Source organism: Sturnira hondurensis, unplaced genomic scaffold (assembly GCF_014824575.4).
Source record: "Sturnira hondurensis isolate 20B ecotype Veracruz unplaced genomic scaffold, ASM1482457v3 Scaffold0002840, whole genome shotgun sequence".
NCBI lineage: Eukaryota > Metazoa > Chordata > Mammalia > Chiroptera > Phyllostomidae > Sturnira > Sturnira hondurensis.
This window is the reverse complement of record NW_028075471.1, coordinates 403,843-420,487: the sequence shown is the minus strand read 5'-3', so window position 1 is coordinate 420,487 and position 16,645 is coordinate 403,843. Positions and strand designations below refer to the sequence as shown.

The following is a 16,645-nucleotide window of genomic DNA, read 5'->3' as shown; positions in this document are numbered from 1 at the left end:
CCAGTCTGGGCCTTGTCTGGGGCTCTGTTTAGTTAAAATCACTAGAGGAAGGCTTCATCCTGCAAGGCTGAAGGTAGTGGGTGTTTTTGATGGTGTCAAATATACCCATCCATCCACACTTCTCCCCAGCTCTTACACACACTCACAGAAAGAGAGGGACAGACAGACACAGAGATAGGCAGGCAGAGAGCACACAGAATTGACCACCACCATGGGCAGCTCCACCTTCATCCTCATCTTCCATCGTTCTCAGTGCCCCTCCCCGCTACCCACTGCCGGCTTTGCTTGCCCAGCCTCACTCTCTGCAAGAACCCCAGCTGTGAGAACACCAGTCTCACATCAATTAAAAGGGGAAGACAGCTTCTGGCACTTTCCTTATTTCAATCACATGGGCAAAAGAGGACCTGAGCCACACGGACACATCCTATCCTGCTGGTGGCAGAGAGCCCCAGGAGCCTGAGCAGGGCAGGAGGCAGGAGGAGGAATGTTAGCGTCTATTCCAGGAAGGCCTGCCAACCCCCCACCCACACTCCGACGGGCAGGGACACCCACGGGCATGGCTGCCCCGACAGCGTCACCCACACAGCAGCAACACCCAACCCCGGCCTCCCGGTGCCCAAGCACCAGGGCTCCGGAACCTCTTCAGTTTCTTTAGGGTCTTCCTTTGGTGAGGAGCTGCTAGGCCTGTGCTGGAGTCCCCCTAATACTGTCACCAGCGTTTAATATAAAGACAGAAGTGTCTCTACTCCTGGGCGGGGGCCCCCTCTGTAGCAGGTACTTCTCACATTCTGCAGACAGTGAAAAGAGAAACAAATACTGGTGGGAAGGATTAAAAAGAAAAGTACCCACAAGTCTGCTACAGGGGTCTCTTGTTTTCCACACAATCCTTTTTTAAACATGGAACTTGAGCTATGGTTAAGAAAGGAATGCGTTTCCCCACAGACGCTCCACCAAAGGAGCTGAGGGGACACTCATGTCAGGAGGCGTGTGAGGCGGACTCGTGAGAGGCCAGTGGGGCTCCGCAGCCGAGACGGAGGGCTGGGTGCAGGGTGGGGCCCTGATGCCCTCTCCAAGCCCCTCTCCAGCTGAGTCTGGACTTTTCAGTTACCTGATTTAATAAATAACACACACACACACATTTTTTTGGAACTAAGCCAACTTGAGTTGCATTTCTAAACCTTGTAATCCGACCAGTTCTGTCCAATACAGCAATATAACCAAATATCCCCACTCTGAGACAGTCGCACTTTTAAGGGGTCTGAGCAGGGAAGTCCTAGTGTGTACGGGGCGAGTGCAATACTGAGATACACTCTGTAACACATAACCCAAAAAGCGAGGATCCTTTTGGAATTCTTAAGGAATGTTAACAGTAGCAAATCTGAATTCTTTAAGGGTTGGGTTTGAGTTTTGAGAAGTTGTCAATACTTGAGTGAAGTCTGTTCCATTAAATATCAGGCTAGGTAACTCGTTCTTTGTCAAAACTAGGTTGAGACGACAAAAGAGATGTGATTATTTGATTAGCATATAAAGCAGCTCACATTTTACAATTAGGAAACCAGCGCTAGGTACAGTGCTACGGCACACACCCACCCACTCCGGTCAGGTTGCTGCTCTCCCTCCCCCAGTCTCCACGTGAAGCGTGACACTCACACACCCACCCAAGTGCAGCCAGTCACGCACAGATGGCTCGAACACAGCACTGGGCACACACACCAGCCTACGACTTGGGGGTCCCAAAAGCGCTGAGTGAGTACCGTCTTTCTTCTCTCCTGCTCCAGATATAAAGAGTCAGGCAAACTCTAACAGGTGTTTCCTGAGATTCTTGTTACTACTGGATAACAAAAGTCAGTCTCTCTGGCAAACATTAATCATTAGCCAACTGTTGAAAATTAACTTCTGATCTATGCAGGCATACCACGGAGCCCTCATACGGTCATTCTTTATACTCGCTCGCTGCACACACATTTCCTGGTGTGCCTCTTGTGCGCCAGGCAAAGAGTTAAGTTCACAACACCGTAGAGATGGATCAGTCTCCTGCCTCAGCCTCCTGGAACTCATAATGCTACTCTCATTCAGGGTCATTCAGCTCTTTGGTCAAAGAGCCAAGCTGTCAGGCCCCAGAGCCCACATGCAGTAACACTGCACCCCAACCCATAGCAGTTATAAAATCAGGCGGAAACAGACTAACAACTATAAAGAGAGTTTGGCCAAGCTTAGGAGTGCAGAGCGAAAGTGAGTACTTAGGCGGTGGGGAGGGAGGCGAGAGAGAGCAGGGATCAGAGAAGGCTGAACAGCAGAGGCAGCACAGGGGCCGTCCTGGAAGAGCAGACAGAACCTAGGCCTGCAAACATCGAGAGCATGCACCCAACGCACAGCGGAGCAAAGGCACAGTGTAGATGAGGCACAGAACGAATACCCACCTAACACGCTAAGCGCAACAAAGCAAGTGATGAAATTATGTTTCCGGAATTACAATTCACACCACTCTCTATGTGCAAAAACTGGCATGATGAAAATATATGACCATGCAGATCCAACGAACTCACTTTTTAAGCCCCAGAAACACTGTACACTGGGATCTCAGCCACGGAGGAGAGAATGCAATCAGAGCAGACTACCCGATGGTGTCCCCGGCGGTTGCGAAGCACCGGGTCCCGCTGACAACTGTCCACTGCCAACACTGCTTCTCAAAGATGCTCCTACCTGAGCTCTGCTACTCCGAGCCAGAGCACAGAATGTTCTCGACTTTGCAGGTCTGACACCAGTGGCTGGAGGGCTCCTCCAGCCAGAGGCACACAGGGGGTCACAAGACCCTAAGCTTCTGAGGAATGTATGCTTCCAAGCCCAGTCAAGGACCTCCAAGGAATCCGCAGAGGGACCTGTCACCCAAGAAAACCTGGAACATGGCTCAGAGGAAAGCACAAGGGGGGGTGCATCTCCTGAGAGGGCCGTTCACTTGGTGGCCACCAACAACACACACTTAGTGGACATCGTCACACACTGCTGGGCCAGGCACTGCCGGCTGGAGACTGAAGTGTATAAATTGCATTCTGAAGGTGAAGATGAGCTGTGCGTATAAATAAATAAAATACAGGGTATTTTATACATAAAGTGCCATGAGAGTGGTTCAGATAAGAGTGTTACTTCAGACCAGGGTCAGAAAAGCCCTCATGGAAGAGACACATTTGGGGTGACTTCTGAGCAGCTACAGGGACAAGGACACGTGAAGAAAGACGAGTAAGGATGAAGAGGCACTGCCTGTGGAGAAAGCAGGAAAGGCCAGCATGTGACAAGTACAGGGGAGGGTGTTTAGGAACTTACGGTGGACAGATGGGTGGGGCTGTGAAGGAGAGGAATGTAGGATAAACCAAAAAAGGTTGGAGAGACCAAAGAGGAACTGGCCATCAAGTCTGGCCTTCCCCCCGTGGGCAGTGGGTAGCCACCAAAGCCCCGGGATCACTTATCCAGCAAAAGTCATCCAGCCATGGTGTGCATAGCAAGGAAGGGGAAGACATGAAGGATGCTGTGGAGGCAAAATGTCAGCATGCTGAAAGAAAACAAACCGGCCTCAACAAGATGAGAAAGCAGGCAGAAAAGGGGCCAAAGACACAGTGAAGGTTCTGGCAGCCTTTCCCCAGACTTCAGGGAGCTCCTGGTAGGAGCCAGGCACTTGGCCTGGTCAAGGGCCGTGGGCCTTGCCTCCCATGGGCACAGCCATTAGCAGACCTCAGGGAAGGTCTGAGTGGCCGATGAGTGGCCCTATTTTGGACAGTTGTTATCTGAGGCAGTCCTGCACCACAGATGAATGGGTGGTAGCCTGGGGGTGGGGGAAGTACCAGGAACAGGCTGCAGAGACTGAAAACTGTTCAGCCACGTCAGTTTGCTTATGAGAAACTCAAGTTTGGGAAGCAAAATAAAGTGTTTTTCAGAACAGTGAAGTACAATATTGCCATCATCCCCACCCCAACACTCCATAAAGAAGAGCTACGAAGAAAATTAAGTCAATGATATATGTTTTCAATAAGTGGAACTGAGGAACTAGGGCTGCCGACTGAACTGACAGGGATGTTACTGTGGGAACCGAGTTGCACCGTTTCCATGGCATCAGCCTCACTAGTTCCCTGCAAGTCCACAAATGTTAAGCTGCATAGAAACTTGAGATTGTTTGTATATTTTTTAAAAATCTAACCCTGGGAAAACTTGCTGCCCCCAAGGTAGTTTCTAAATCCCCAGAGCTGGCTGAGTTACATGCAACCCAGACCAAACACGCACTGCACCAATGGGATGTTTCTCATCCAACAAAAATAATCATTTCACTACAAACAACCTGTAACAAGCAGAAACACCTTCCATAAAGCTGGCCCTGGATTTTACTCTAAGTGCTCGATAGACACATTTCCCACAGAGCCATGAGGCACAGAAAACCCAGGGCTCCCTGACGCGTGAGGCTTTGCAACCCACACCAGTCTCTGCCCTTTGTTGTGCCATTCACACTAACTGAAAGGTATTTACTACAGACGAAAAATAAGCTTCGTTCAGCTGCCTCTAAACCAATCCCAAAAATAGAGCAATCACTTTGGTACAAATTGGGTCAAATGTATTAAAAAAAAAACCCGCTCCCTGGTGGGAGGACTGCCATGGCATGGGACCTTGCTAAAAGTCAGGGGGGAAATCCACAAAGCCAAGCCCTTCCCACAGTGGGAACGGAAGTATTTAAAGAGTCAGGCAGAGAATAAACTCATCTGACCACGTGACCATCCAAGTGAACACAAGACAAACTCGAATGCTATGAGTTTCAGAATCTTAAGAGGTCAAAGGAATACATGTTGGTTTTCACAAGGGCCTGCCAAAGGAACACACTGCCTCCTCCCTTCCAAAGACCAGCATTCAGGAATTGTGGAGAAGGATAAACTGGGGAGGGGCGGCCAGGGAGCGATCTCTCCACCTCCTGTATTTTATTCCCTCCCCCACCAGATGAGGAATCTCACTGGTCTGACAGCAGGAGAGCAGTACACCAGGCTTCCCAGGGAAAGCTCAGGGCTTGAACCAGCTATACATGCAGCTGCATTAATTATTGCACTGACTGGAATTAATCTGCCCTTCTGAAAGGTGTTTATTTTTCTAAGTTTGTTTAATCATGTTCTCTTGAGCTACAAACAACGACAACAACAAACTGGGTCACCGTCCCCATGGTTAAATTTGGTAACGAGGCTGACACCATGTGTGGCCCAGACAGTGATGACCCATCCCCACCAATGGGGGTTTTCCATTACTTCTGCTTTTCCTTTAAAATGATCATCTAATGTCACTATCTACAATGAAAGCAGAAACTATGTAAAATATCCAAAGTTACACGAATCATCTTTAGCATAGCATGAATATGTACTAACAGTGTTTATATGTGTATCCAACTGAATTATATCCTCATTCACAACTGAATTTCCAGGAGCAATATCCACGTATTTTTAACTATCTAGAAATCAGACCAGAAAACCCCAAAGATGAACAGACATCATGCTACATCTGAGACATGCCGCATATTTTAAGTGCAACATGAAATCCTGGACATAAACCACGGGGGCTAACATCACAGGAGCATAATTTCGGTGCATCCTCAGAACCCAGAAGAGCACTCCCCACACTAATCCTGCCTTTCCAACACTCAGTTGAGAACACCCAGCCCCACTCAAACACAGCTTCACCACAAGAAACCAGAACAAATGGAACTAGCTGAATGAGGGAAAAGCCAAGCAATGGACAGAGTTCCCTGTTACCCAGCACTGGCCCCTCCTCCATCAGCCTTTCTACTCGGCCTCCAGTTAGTAAGGATTGATCCTGCAAGGATGCTGCGCTCCAGAAAAAATCCTGAAATGGCTCCTGAGTCATCGAGGAAAGACTATGGAACGTCAGAGGGAAAACCACCCTCGTGATCTTTGCATCCAACCCCCTCTATTGCCAGGTGGGTGAATGGCGATGCAGAAGGGGTACCGGAAATGCCCCCCAGGACGGCCAGTGGAGAGTCCAGTGGGACAAGCCCCGAGCCCCACCCAGGTGCTCATCAGTGCTTTAAAAGGAAAAAAAACTAGATCAATCTTTCCCAAGTGAAGTTCCATGAAACGCTGGTTCCGTGATGTGTTGTGTCAAAAAAATGTTTAAAGAATGCATGACCAATTACTTTTAAGGACTAGCTGAGTTAAACAAAATGAAATGGTTTTTAAACTGCAGACCTTCCTGGAGTTTTTATTTGAGCTAGTGTGCACTATAAAATCTTTAAGAAGGCGGTTAAGCATGCGGAAGTCCCCCAATTTATTTAACCATGGAATCATTTTATCTTGGGGCACTTCGTAGGACTGGGAGTTAAGAACTTCAGTACTACCCCGCGTGCTTCTCCAAACTGTGCTCCACGGAGCTTATTAGCTTTGCTGTATTCTGCTTCTCTGAAAAGTAACAGATCACAGAGGAAATCTGTGATTCTCTACTTACCAGAAAACCTGACCAAAGTACCCACCACTCCCAAATAACACTGGATTTTTTTTTAAAAAAGCGCTAATGCTGTCAGGAAAAGAATGATAGACAAAAAAAGCTTATGTGGAGAGAAAAGTTATTTTAAAATCTGCTACAGACCTCTTCCATAAAACATTCTGTATCTATACAAGACTCATAACTTTAAACACTTGCAGTATAAATTTGAGAATACAGGTAAAAAAAATTTTTTAAAGACAAAACATACTTGCAAAGCTCCAAGAAACATCACATGCAGAGCTGTAAACTGTAACCATCCAGAAAGCCAGCCACCAGTTTCGGTGGACGGGCAAAGGACAGCCACACATCAGGACAAGCAGGAACTCTGAGGGTACTTACCAAGTTATGATTTGTTGAATTAGAATCATCTTCAGGGAATGGGATGTAGATAGCTAAGGCCACACAATTGGCAAAAATAGCCAATAATATAAATATGTCAAATGGTCTGAAAAATTTTGTTAAGGCATATATATATATATATATACACACACATGTATATGTTGTACAAACACACACCATCTCTCTCATGCTCCCAATCACACCGCTTTTGAATCACTTTTAAAATGAAAATCGTATATACAAATCTGTTTTCAGCTGACTGTTGTGACGGCTAGGTTCCCAGCAGAAGTCACCTCAGTGGTCACCTCACAGTAGGTGTCCTATCAAATGACCTCTGCCCGTCCTTCTCTTCTGTTACAAGTTTCGTGTTACACTCATTCTGCTGCTGCTCATTTTATAGGAAAACCTAAAAGGGCATCCAGTCAGGGCACTGTGTGAACCAGGTTTCTGCTTCTTTTAGTTTTAAAACCAACAATGGCCTCTGAAAGCTAGAATTCCTGGCTGTTTGTTTCTTTCCTGACTCAGAGAGAAGCCGCCACAAGGCAGAAGTCTCCCAGGAGTCCTTGCCCCCCTGTGTCAGAGCTTTTCCAGGGGCTGCTGGTGGCTGGGTCGGTCTGAATCTCTCATCTGGACTGGGGTTGGCCAAGTCACCAGGACCTTGTCCGTTCTCCCCGTGACTATCTCAGGGCCTGTTCTGATTTCTCAGCTGCTGTAACAAGCAACCCAGACTTCAGCTCCCTCCTCTGCTGTCTTACTAATCAATGATCACCACTGCTTCAGACTAGAGCTGGAATGGAGCTCAGTTTATTATGTGCTGTTACTGCATTCACTCTGTAACACATTAAAAGCCATAAGAAATCAGCATCAGACACTTTCAAAGTACAGTTTAACCATTCTAAATCTCAGGGGCCTGTGTAGAGGAATCACTGGGATCAGCTTTCAACAGATACTTGTTTAAACATTCTGATGTTATTAAGAGACATTGTCAAAACTGGCAACACAAAGTTTGACATCTGCCAAAATGACTGTTTTTCTTCTTTGGGTTTCCAGCCCTCCCGACCGTAAGGTTTTGTGAGCACCAACCTAACCTAATCTGCAACTCCAGGGCCAGATTTCCCAACAGTGTCTCTCCCACACGGTAATCCGCGAAAGGCAAGGCCACTGGGTTAACTAAACACCTCGGAGTTCTAAAGCTTTGAGGATGTGAATAGATCCTTCTCTAATCATTCTGATATCCTTCTGAGAAATCCAAAAATGCTGAAGGAAATAAAAACCCCTTGCTTCTCTGGGGATACCTTGAGTTTCGTTAAGCCTCAGCCCCTTGAAGAGTTTCCACACTCATGGAAGTAAGGACATGGATGATACTATTCCCTTACTGATATTGATGGGTTTGTTTTTAAAGCCAATTTGCTTTCATTCATGTTTGTTCTCTTATCTAGTACTATGAAATCTCTTATCTAGGGACCCAACTTTAAGACAGTCCACCTTAAGATCTCAGAATCTCCTTTTTTATTTTTCTCTTTAGTAGTTCCTACTAGAATTTAAAAAGCCAATTGCCCCAGTGTTACTCCACACAGAGACACACCGTCTCTCCCCTCCCCTGTATCACCATTCTTTCTTTCCAATTTCCTAGCACCTAAACGATAGCCCAGCAAATCTGAGAAACACTAACACTGTTCAGGAGGACCAAACGTAAGTATTTTTTTTCTTCATAATGGTCCAGTTTCAGTCTCCAGGTGTTATTGGCTATTATCTCACTGCCACAAGATTTTCATAAGCCAAGCAGAACGTAGTAATAGACTGGACCCTAAAAATTCCTTCTAATAAGGCAAACACTCCTCATTCCCCTAAGATGCGGGATACTCTCTGCCTTTCCTGTGTGCAAAAACAAACGAGGCTCTTGCTCTTCCCAAGCTCACTGGGCCTGGCACCACTGGCTTTGGGAGGATTTCTAAGCCCTGCTCCCTGAACTAGAAGGAAACTCTTATTTGAAAAAACAAACAAACAGATCACATATTGTTTAAGGATCTATTCTACCTACCGCCGCACTTGTGGGCAGGCTGCTCCCTGCCTTGGCAGCCGCATCCCCTAATTCCTGCACACACGTGTCTGGCAGTGCAGAAGAGGGAGTCGGCAGTGTGATCCGGGAAGCCTCTCCACGCACATAAATCACCATCTACAAATTACTGTGCACAAAGAGAAACAGCACCAGGCCTCCCCCCCTCACTCCACCTGAAATGAATGACTCCACCAAGAGCTCTCTGCTTACTCAGTCCCATCAAGCCAGCCGAAAGAGGAGATCTCTCTGGCCAAGTGCAACCACTGCCTCTGACCCCGGCAACGCCACCGAGGCATGCGTCCATTACCCCCTCCCTCCTGGGCCAACACAGTGTTCATTTTCAGACTAGAAAAGAATTTAAAGAGAAAACACATCCACAGTACCCAGCTATGTGAGAGACACCATGACTCCCTCTAGAGAAGAGACATCTGTTCTAAAAGGAAAGGAACATGAAAACCCCTCAAATCCTATCTTTGTATTTGGCTGCTCTCTCGAAAACCTTTCAGGACAGTTACCTCATTTTAACCCATGTCCCTGAGCACAGAAAGCAGACGGCTCAGACAGAGGGCATATAAACAGCTGCCTGGCTAGGTATTCAAATTGTAAGAGGGTTTCTGTTCCACCTTCTAGCCGGTTGCCAACATCCTCCTTTCTTACTGTGGCCCCTCCATCTAGACAGGGTGTGGGAATCCCGGGATTCACACTCCTTCCTATAGTTAGGAGCTGCTCTAAAGCCCCTTGACAGCCCTAAATATACTTCTGGGAAAAAGAAATGTGAGTTTTACCCTGGCCAATGAATCAACTAATTAGAAAGCCATTTGCATAGAAAGAAGACCTCAGTTAACCTGTTCTGAAGGGTGGCAGTAACTGGAGCCCAGCTTCCAGATTTGGGGAGAGGGATGAACAGGCAAAGTACCCTAATTTTCCAAGATCTGAGACATAACAACTATCCTGGGCATTTGAAGTTCCGTCTTTAAAAATAAAAAGGAGACACTCAGAAATGCAACTCCAGTCCAAGGACATAGAATTTTTTTTTTATAAAAGCAGCAACTGCAAATTCCTCCACTGAGAGGGTTGCTCTCCAACTGTGTGGGCTCAGCAAGGGGGGGGGGGGGGGCCAGGNAAGCGGGGGGGGGGGGGGGGGGGGGACAGGGACCCCTCCTTCACAGTTTCCCTCACGCTCAGGCTCATGGTTCAAAAGCCTTTTTGGAACTTGTGGAAAGGAAATCCCAGAAAGCCACAGCACTGATAAGCAAACTGCTTCCTCCCTGCTAAGCAAGTGTTCACGTCTGTAGTCACCTGAACAGTCAGAATCACCGAGTCCAGAGCTGGAAGCACTGACTGGAGTTTCGGGAGCAAATTCCAAACACCAAAATGAGAAGGTTCCACTAAAGGTTAAAAATGTTTGGGGTTTTTTGTTGTTGCCGTTGTCATGTTTTGTTTTGTTTTGTTTTGCTTTTGCCCTGGCTGGAGCAGCTCAGTGGGTCGAGCACAGGGCCTGTGAACAAAAAGGTCACGGGTTTGATTCCGGGTCAGGGTTGCAGGCCAGGTCCCCAGCTGGGGACATGCAAGAGGCTGCTGATCGATGTGAACATCGATGTTTCTCTCCCTCTCTTCCTTCCTTTCCCTCTAAAAATAAACCAATAAAATCTCTTTTAAAATGTATTTTTTTGTAGTAGAGCCTCATTTGGTCTTTTTTTTAAATCAGCATACCTTAGTTGCAATAGCATACCACTGCCCCAAAACAATGGTGGATGTAAACTAACCATCTAATGCCAAATGACCAAAAGTGAGTTTCATATTTTAATTATCTTCCACTTTGAGGTTTTAGGATATCACTCCTTCCCCACATGACCACCACTACACACGCACACACACACACACGCACACACACACAGTAGGCTCAATATGCCTGCAGAGGCCCCCCCCTCTGGCCCCTAAGGAGATGGGAAGGTGTATACAATGAAACCCCTCACACATAGCTTCTGCTGCTCACATTCCAAAGACTGCTGCCACTTGTAAGTGCCATTTCAGAACACAAATCCTATTAAAGAACAGATGGTGAAAGAAAATGAGAAAGACTTCCCCCGAAAAAGGATACTTCCATTCCACTATACTAATGCAGGCTCTTCGGATGGGGTTATTGAGTGATAAACAGAAAAGGGCACGGGCAGGTCGGCTGTTGGACGAGTTACCCTGTTTTTTGCTCTTGGAATATTGCTGACGTTTTCTTTGGGAGAGAGATCCTACAGGTGGGGGTGCGGAGGTGCTCATAGTTTGGGCAGCCTTGGCCTGTCTAGCAGCATCGATTGCAGCTTGCCAGGATAGGACAGTTTGCTTGGAGCTATTCGGCTGAGAAGTTGGTCCTTCCCCAGAAAGAGAAAGCCTGGTGCCTCTTGCATAGTTTGCCTCTGGGGAGAAAGGAAAAAAACAAAAACAAAACAAGAATTTAGTGTCAGAAAAAAGCAAAGATTGTCTCCACCAGGGAATCATTCCCATGATTCCATTTGGAACCTCATATCCTAGTTTTCAGAAGCAGGGCTTTGGTCAGCCAGAGCAGCAAAAAAGTCTCTGCACTCTGCCCTGAGTGTCCCTCACACAGGACCTTGCAGCATGATGCTCAGCAGGGTTAGTGCCTCTCTAGATCCATGAATTCACAAGGAGTCTTTGGTGCATTTCTTCAGACAAACTAAGGTCATCCCCACATTTATTCCACACTTTTTATTTTTTAAAACCCACATATCTCCAATAAATTAATAGATAGGTATAGAAGCTTTTCTCCAAAATAACCACCACCATCAGAAAGAAGTGCCAATAATTCAGTAGTCACTCATTTTCAGAGTCACTCCAACATCTTTCCATGGTCGCAAATGCATTTTTCAGCATGGAAAAAACACCCCACCGGCACTGGGGCAATACCAAAAGCCCCACAACAAATACCTAGATTATGCACTGACACTTCCTGCAAATGAAAATTCATGATGGTTAGGACTCATTTCCTCCACAGGCTTCTGAAAACAGAAAACATCTCTAAAGCTTTTTTGCATTTTAAATTGCAGCCACATCAGCCAAGCCAGCATCCAGAGAAACCGACAAGGCAGGCAGCCTGCACCCCTGCACCTAGGATAGGCAAGCTGGATTATGCCCGGGGCGCCTGAAGGCCTAAACTGGAATCATCTCAGTGTAGGCAGTCATCCCAGTCCACAAGGGCAAAACCTCAAGATGTGCAAAGCCCCCTCTGGCTTTGGGCCAGGCCACCACCTAGTCTCCCCAGCATCTGCCTGCCTTGGGTGCCACCGCCTTCTCACTGAGACAGAAGTCAAAGTGAGAGGAGTGGCAGACATCGAGGGATGGGGCGTTTGCAAAACCAATGCTTAGTGAGTAAAGAGCAAGGAAAAGTCGACGCCAGCACAGCTCTGCCTGTTCAGCAGCCTGGGAAGGAGACCGGGGAGGCCGGCAGCCCACAGTACCGGCCTGGAAAGGAGTCAGGCCAAGCTCTCCCTTAGGGAGTGCTCACCTAGGAAGGCTGCAAGCCACGGGAGTTGTGGGGGGCGCCGGGGACTTCCAAGGAGGATGGAGGAGGGCTGGCCAGGAGCTGGTCCAGCCTCCCCCGCCCCAGCCCGGCCCGCGGCGTGGTAGCTGCACGTGGTGCCCGGGCCGGGGCCGGGGAGGGGAGACCAACAGCGGCAGCGACTCCCCGGACATTGCTAGGTTACCGACGACGTGTGCACAGCGGCGCTGGGAGCGGGAATGCGAGCTCCACCCGACCCCTAGCCAGCGATTCTGAGACCCAGCCTCCCTCTCAAGGGAAGAGGTGTGCTTCACCCACAGGCGGGAATGGTGAAACCCAGCAATCCTAGAATTTTCAGGATGCCACCAGAGCCCTTCTTCCTAGTAACCAGGGGCGGGTAAGCAGGGGAAGGCGAGAAGAGGCTGGAAAGGGGGCTCGGAATGAAGACTAACAGCCACCCCCTCCCACCGCTCGCTCGCCCGCGTCGGAGGAAAGTTGAGCCCGAGGACACTGAACCCGAATCACCTTGGCTCGCAGCCCCTCCGGCTGCACTGCACTCCCCCGACTCCGCGGCCGCCCCCACCCCACAAATGCAGAATTAACTCTGACATTCAAGGCCTGAAGGAGAGAAAGGAGTGGCTGTCACGCATATCCCCTTTCTGTAGATGACACCGAGCTAGAAACATCCTCTCCCACCCCCTCAGCCCACCCCGAGCATCGGAGGCGGGAGGGGCGAGAACGAAACGGGGTGGGAGGAGGAGGACCGTGAAAAGGATTAGATTTGGCAGCGGGTGCCCAGGCTCTGGCTGCTCACCGTTCGCGTGGTCCGCTTGCTGCTGCCGTTGATGCTGCATTTTTTTCATCATCATCATCATCATCATCCACGAACATTTATTGAGCGCCTACTGTGTGCAGGGCACTGTGCTGGCGTAGGGGCGGGGGCGGAGCGGGTAAGGGGGTCACGGACAGACAGGAGCCACAGTCCCAGCCCTTATTCTCGCTTCAGCAGGGGGTGGGGAGGGACGGGGACTGATAACAGAAAATAAGAATAATTTATAAAAACCGCTCGCCACCCACGCTCCCTCTTTTTCAAAAATGGAGCAAAATAAACTTTTTTAAAAAAATAAGATCAGATGTATATATTATCTTAATAATATATACAGGTAATTTTTTGCTGCAAAGGAGAATTGGCTTGGTCCCTCCTCTAGCGGAGGGACGCCGCGGAGATGCTGGCCCGGCCGCCGGGGCCGCTCCGAGCGCCCCGCATGCCCGCCGCCCGCCGCGGTGCCCGGTGCCCGGTGCCCGCCGCCGCCGCCGCCGCCGACCGCGCCGCCGCTGGCTCGGGACCGCGGGCAGCCCGAGCTCACATCCGGGGACGGAGGCGCCCGGTCGCTCGCTCCGCGCCTGCCTGCCGCGCCGCGCCGCACGCCGGTTCGCCCTGGCGACGCTGCGCACCCGCCGGCGCCGTCCTCCCCCCTCCCCCCGCCCGCCCCGAGCCTCCCACGGGCCGCGCCGCGCTCCAGCGGTCGGCTGCCCGGCCCGGGAGCTCCCCGCACGGCCCGAGCGGTCGCGGTGGCCGTCGCCTGGGACTCGGAGTGCTGCCGCTCCGGCCTGCCTAGGACGACCCGCGGGCGCCGAAGGGTTAAGCGCGCTCCAGCCGAGGGCCGCCCGCTTAACCCCCTCCCCGCCGCGGAGTGTGTGCCCCTTCCCGCCCCCCACCCCCGAAGATGCGGGCGGGGCCTGCAGATCTCGCGGACGCGGGGTGCGGATTAACCGCTCCGCCCACTGCATTTCTTGAGGCCAGAGATACAGATCGCTTAGGCTTCTGCCGCCAGACTCCGTTCTCTTCCCCGCTGCACACCTGGAGGAGGCCCCGCCCCCTGGAAGCACAGGTGCCAGCGGGTTTTTGGCACTCCGGTGTGGAGGGGCTCTCTGGTTCCCCTAGGGCTCCCGAGCCCGGCTAGCACCCCACTTTCCTCGGACTCTTTCTGGTTGTGAGGAGGAGTGTGGGAGAGCCAGGCCCTCTGGAAAACACTCACTGCCCCAGGTAACAGCACCTTTAGAGCTAACAGCACCTTTAGATCATACCCCCTCCCAGCCCTGCCCTGCGCTGGGTCTGGCACCGCTGTGGGCTCTAGACGCTTTGGAGCGGGAGGAGGGTAGCATATTTCTCTCCCGTCCTCCTGTCTCCTTCCCTTTCTCTACATCCCCCCACCTCCCCATATGCGTTTGGAGGTAGGTACGGGAAAACAAAAGCGTGTGTTGCTTAAAGGAATAGGCGGTGCTGCTAAAGCTGCTGACTCCCGTGTGGGAGCTGAGGGGAGTAGTTTTTGGTACGTCCACTATCTCACGGGGAGGATGGGGGGCGTGCAAGCAGCAGCGCCTGTCTAGAGGGGACACACTGCATCCAGTGGATGACTGATAATTCTCATTTAGTGTACTGCTGGTTGTTGGAGAAGGGCGTCTGCCCTGTTACTCCACAAGATTCGATTTATTTGCTTTTGTTCAGATCTGCATGTTCCTGCTGCGTTTTAGAACGTCTGAGAACAGTGTCTTTACAAAAGGCTAAGCGTGAAATAAGAAATTAAGGGAAGTTGCTCCCTGACCAAAGAAGGCACCCTGGGCATCCTCAATTGTTGGGGGGCCGTCTGGGGAGAGAGCGTGGAGGCCAAACAAAAGACTCCAGGGGCCTTCCTGGGAGAGGTATCTGGACTAGAAGGATGGAAACAACCAGGCTTCTTGCCGCCCTGCCCGCCCCCCACCCCCCACCCCGTCCCTGCCTTGGTTTCGGTGAGGAGGAAAGGTAGGGAAGAGCCCTATGGCCTAGCAGTAATAATGTAAAGCTGACCTGGGCCACCTCACCCAAGTCTGCTTCTGAGCCATTTTCCTTTCAAAGGACTTCCCATCCACCTGACCCCTGAGTAGCATGTATAGAATTCACAAATACACCTGTCATTTCCAGAACTCTAGGTCTGAAGCTTTGCCTCTTGAGATCTAGTCTGTGAAATGCCTCCCTGATATTTGCTCACAGTTCAGTTCAGTCCAGCCGGCATTCTAGACCTGTTAAGGACAGGGTCTAGGCTAGGGGTTGTCGGGACAAATCTATAGCGTGGCCTCTTCTGTAAGGACATACAACCTGTGTTGTATGCCCCTAATACTATGCAGAACAGGACGTGTAGCAGGTATGAAGAATGCTATGCAAGCATCAGAAAGAGTCATTATAATTGGGGGAATCTGAGACATTTCACAGAAGAGATGACATTTTTACTGATTCGTAAAAACTGATGGAGACAGGAAGAGGGAGGGAGGACTAGATGGCGGACAGGGCAGCTTTAGGGCACTGAAGCTATTCTGTGTGATGCTGTGGTGGTGGATGTAGGACATTATGTACTTGTCAAAACCCACAGAAGTATATAGCACAAACAGGGAACCCTCATGAAAGCTATGCACATTAATCAATGATAATGTATCAACATTGGTTCATCAATTGTAACAATGTACCACACTAGGGTAAGGTGTTCATAATAGGAGAAACTGTTGTGGGGGGGAATATATGGGAACTTTTTACTTTCTGTACAATTTTTCTGTAAACCCAAAATTGCTCTAAAAAATTAAGTGGCTGATTTTATAGGGCATAGACCGGATGTGAAGTACAGACCTCCTGGACACGGGGACAGGGCTGGGGTGGACACAAAGAGCCAGTGGGAGAAGCTCAGCCGGCTTGCTAAGACCAGAATTATCTTCTCTGCACTAGGAGCCCATGCCTTTGCTTTTGTTTTTGTTTTTTAATTTTACTTATTCATTTTTAGAAAGAGGGGAAGGGAGGAATAAAGAGAGGGTGAGAAACATCAACTGGTTGCCTCTTTTAAGTGCCCCAACTGGAACAGATGGGAACCAGGACCAAATCCACAACCCAGGCGTGAGCCCCAGACCAAGAATCAACCAGCGGGGACCTTTCACTTTGCTGAGGGATGCCCGACCCACTAAGCCACACCCCTCAGGACCAGGAGCCCAGGTTTAAGATGAGAAGTGACATGATGAAATTGTGACTTAGGTCACACTTTAGATCTTAATAAGTTTATAGAAGTAGAATATTTAACATTTTTCTGTCTCAGCTTCTGAGTCTCATCTTTGTGATGTCTCCAGTGAGCTTTTTCTGAAGGCCTTGACTCAGCCCAGCTATGAATGCTTTGGCCCATTAAGTAATTTAAATT

At 49.5% G+C, this 16,645-nt stretch overlaps 1 protein-coding gene across 8 annotated transcripts in view; it reads right to left on the bottom strand.

Annotated features, from left to right (window-relative positions):
• CACNA1D (calcium voltage-gated channel subunit alpha1 D) overlaps positions 1-13,813 on the bottom strand; it is a 315,854-nt gene extending 302,041 nt beyond the window's left edge. For 6 of the 8 annotated variants that reach the window (XM_037040680.1, XM_037040683.1, XM_037040684.1 and 3 more), the window contains exons 1-3: positions 13,246-13,809; positions 11,022-11,331; positions 6,862-6,967 (exon numbers count right to left, since the gene is read on the bottom strand). In XM_037040680.1, coding sequence (XP_036896575.1) covers positions 6,862-6,967; positions 11,022-11,331; positions 13,246-13,312 — 483 coding nt within the window. In that variant the 5' untranslated portion in view covers positions 13,313-13,809. Of the gene's footprint in view, positions 1-6,861; positions 6,968-11,021; positions 11,332-13,245 lie in introns of all 8 variants that reach the window. The other 2 variants (XM_037040687.1, XM_037040686.1) reach the window with 2 other exon arrangements.
• Positions 13,814-16,645: the final 2,832 nt, after the last annotated feature.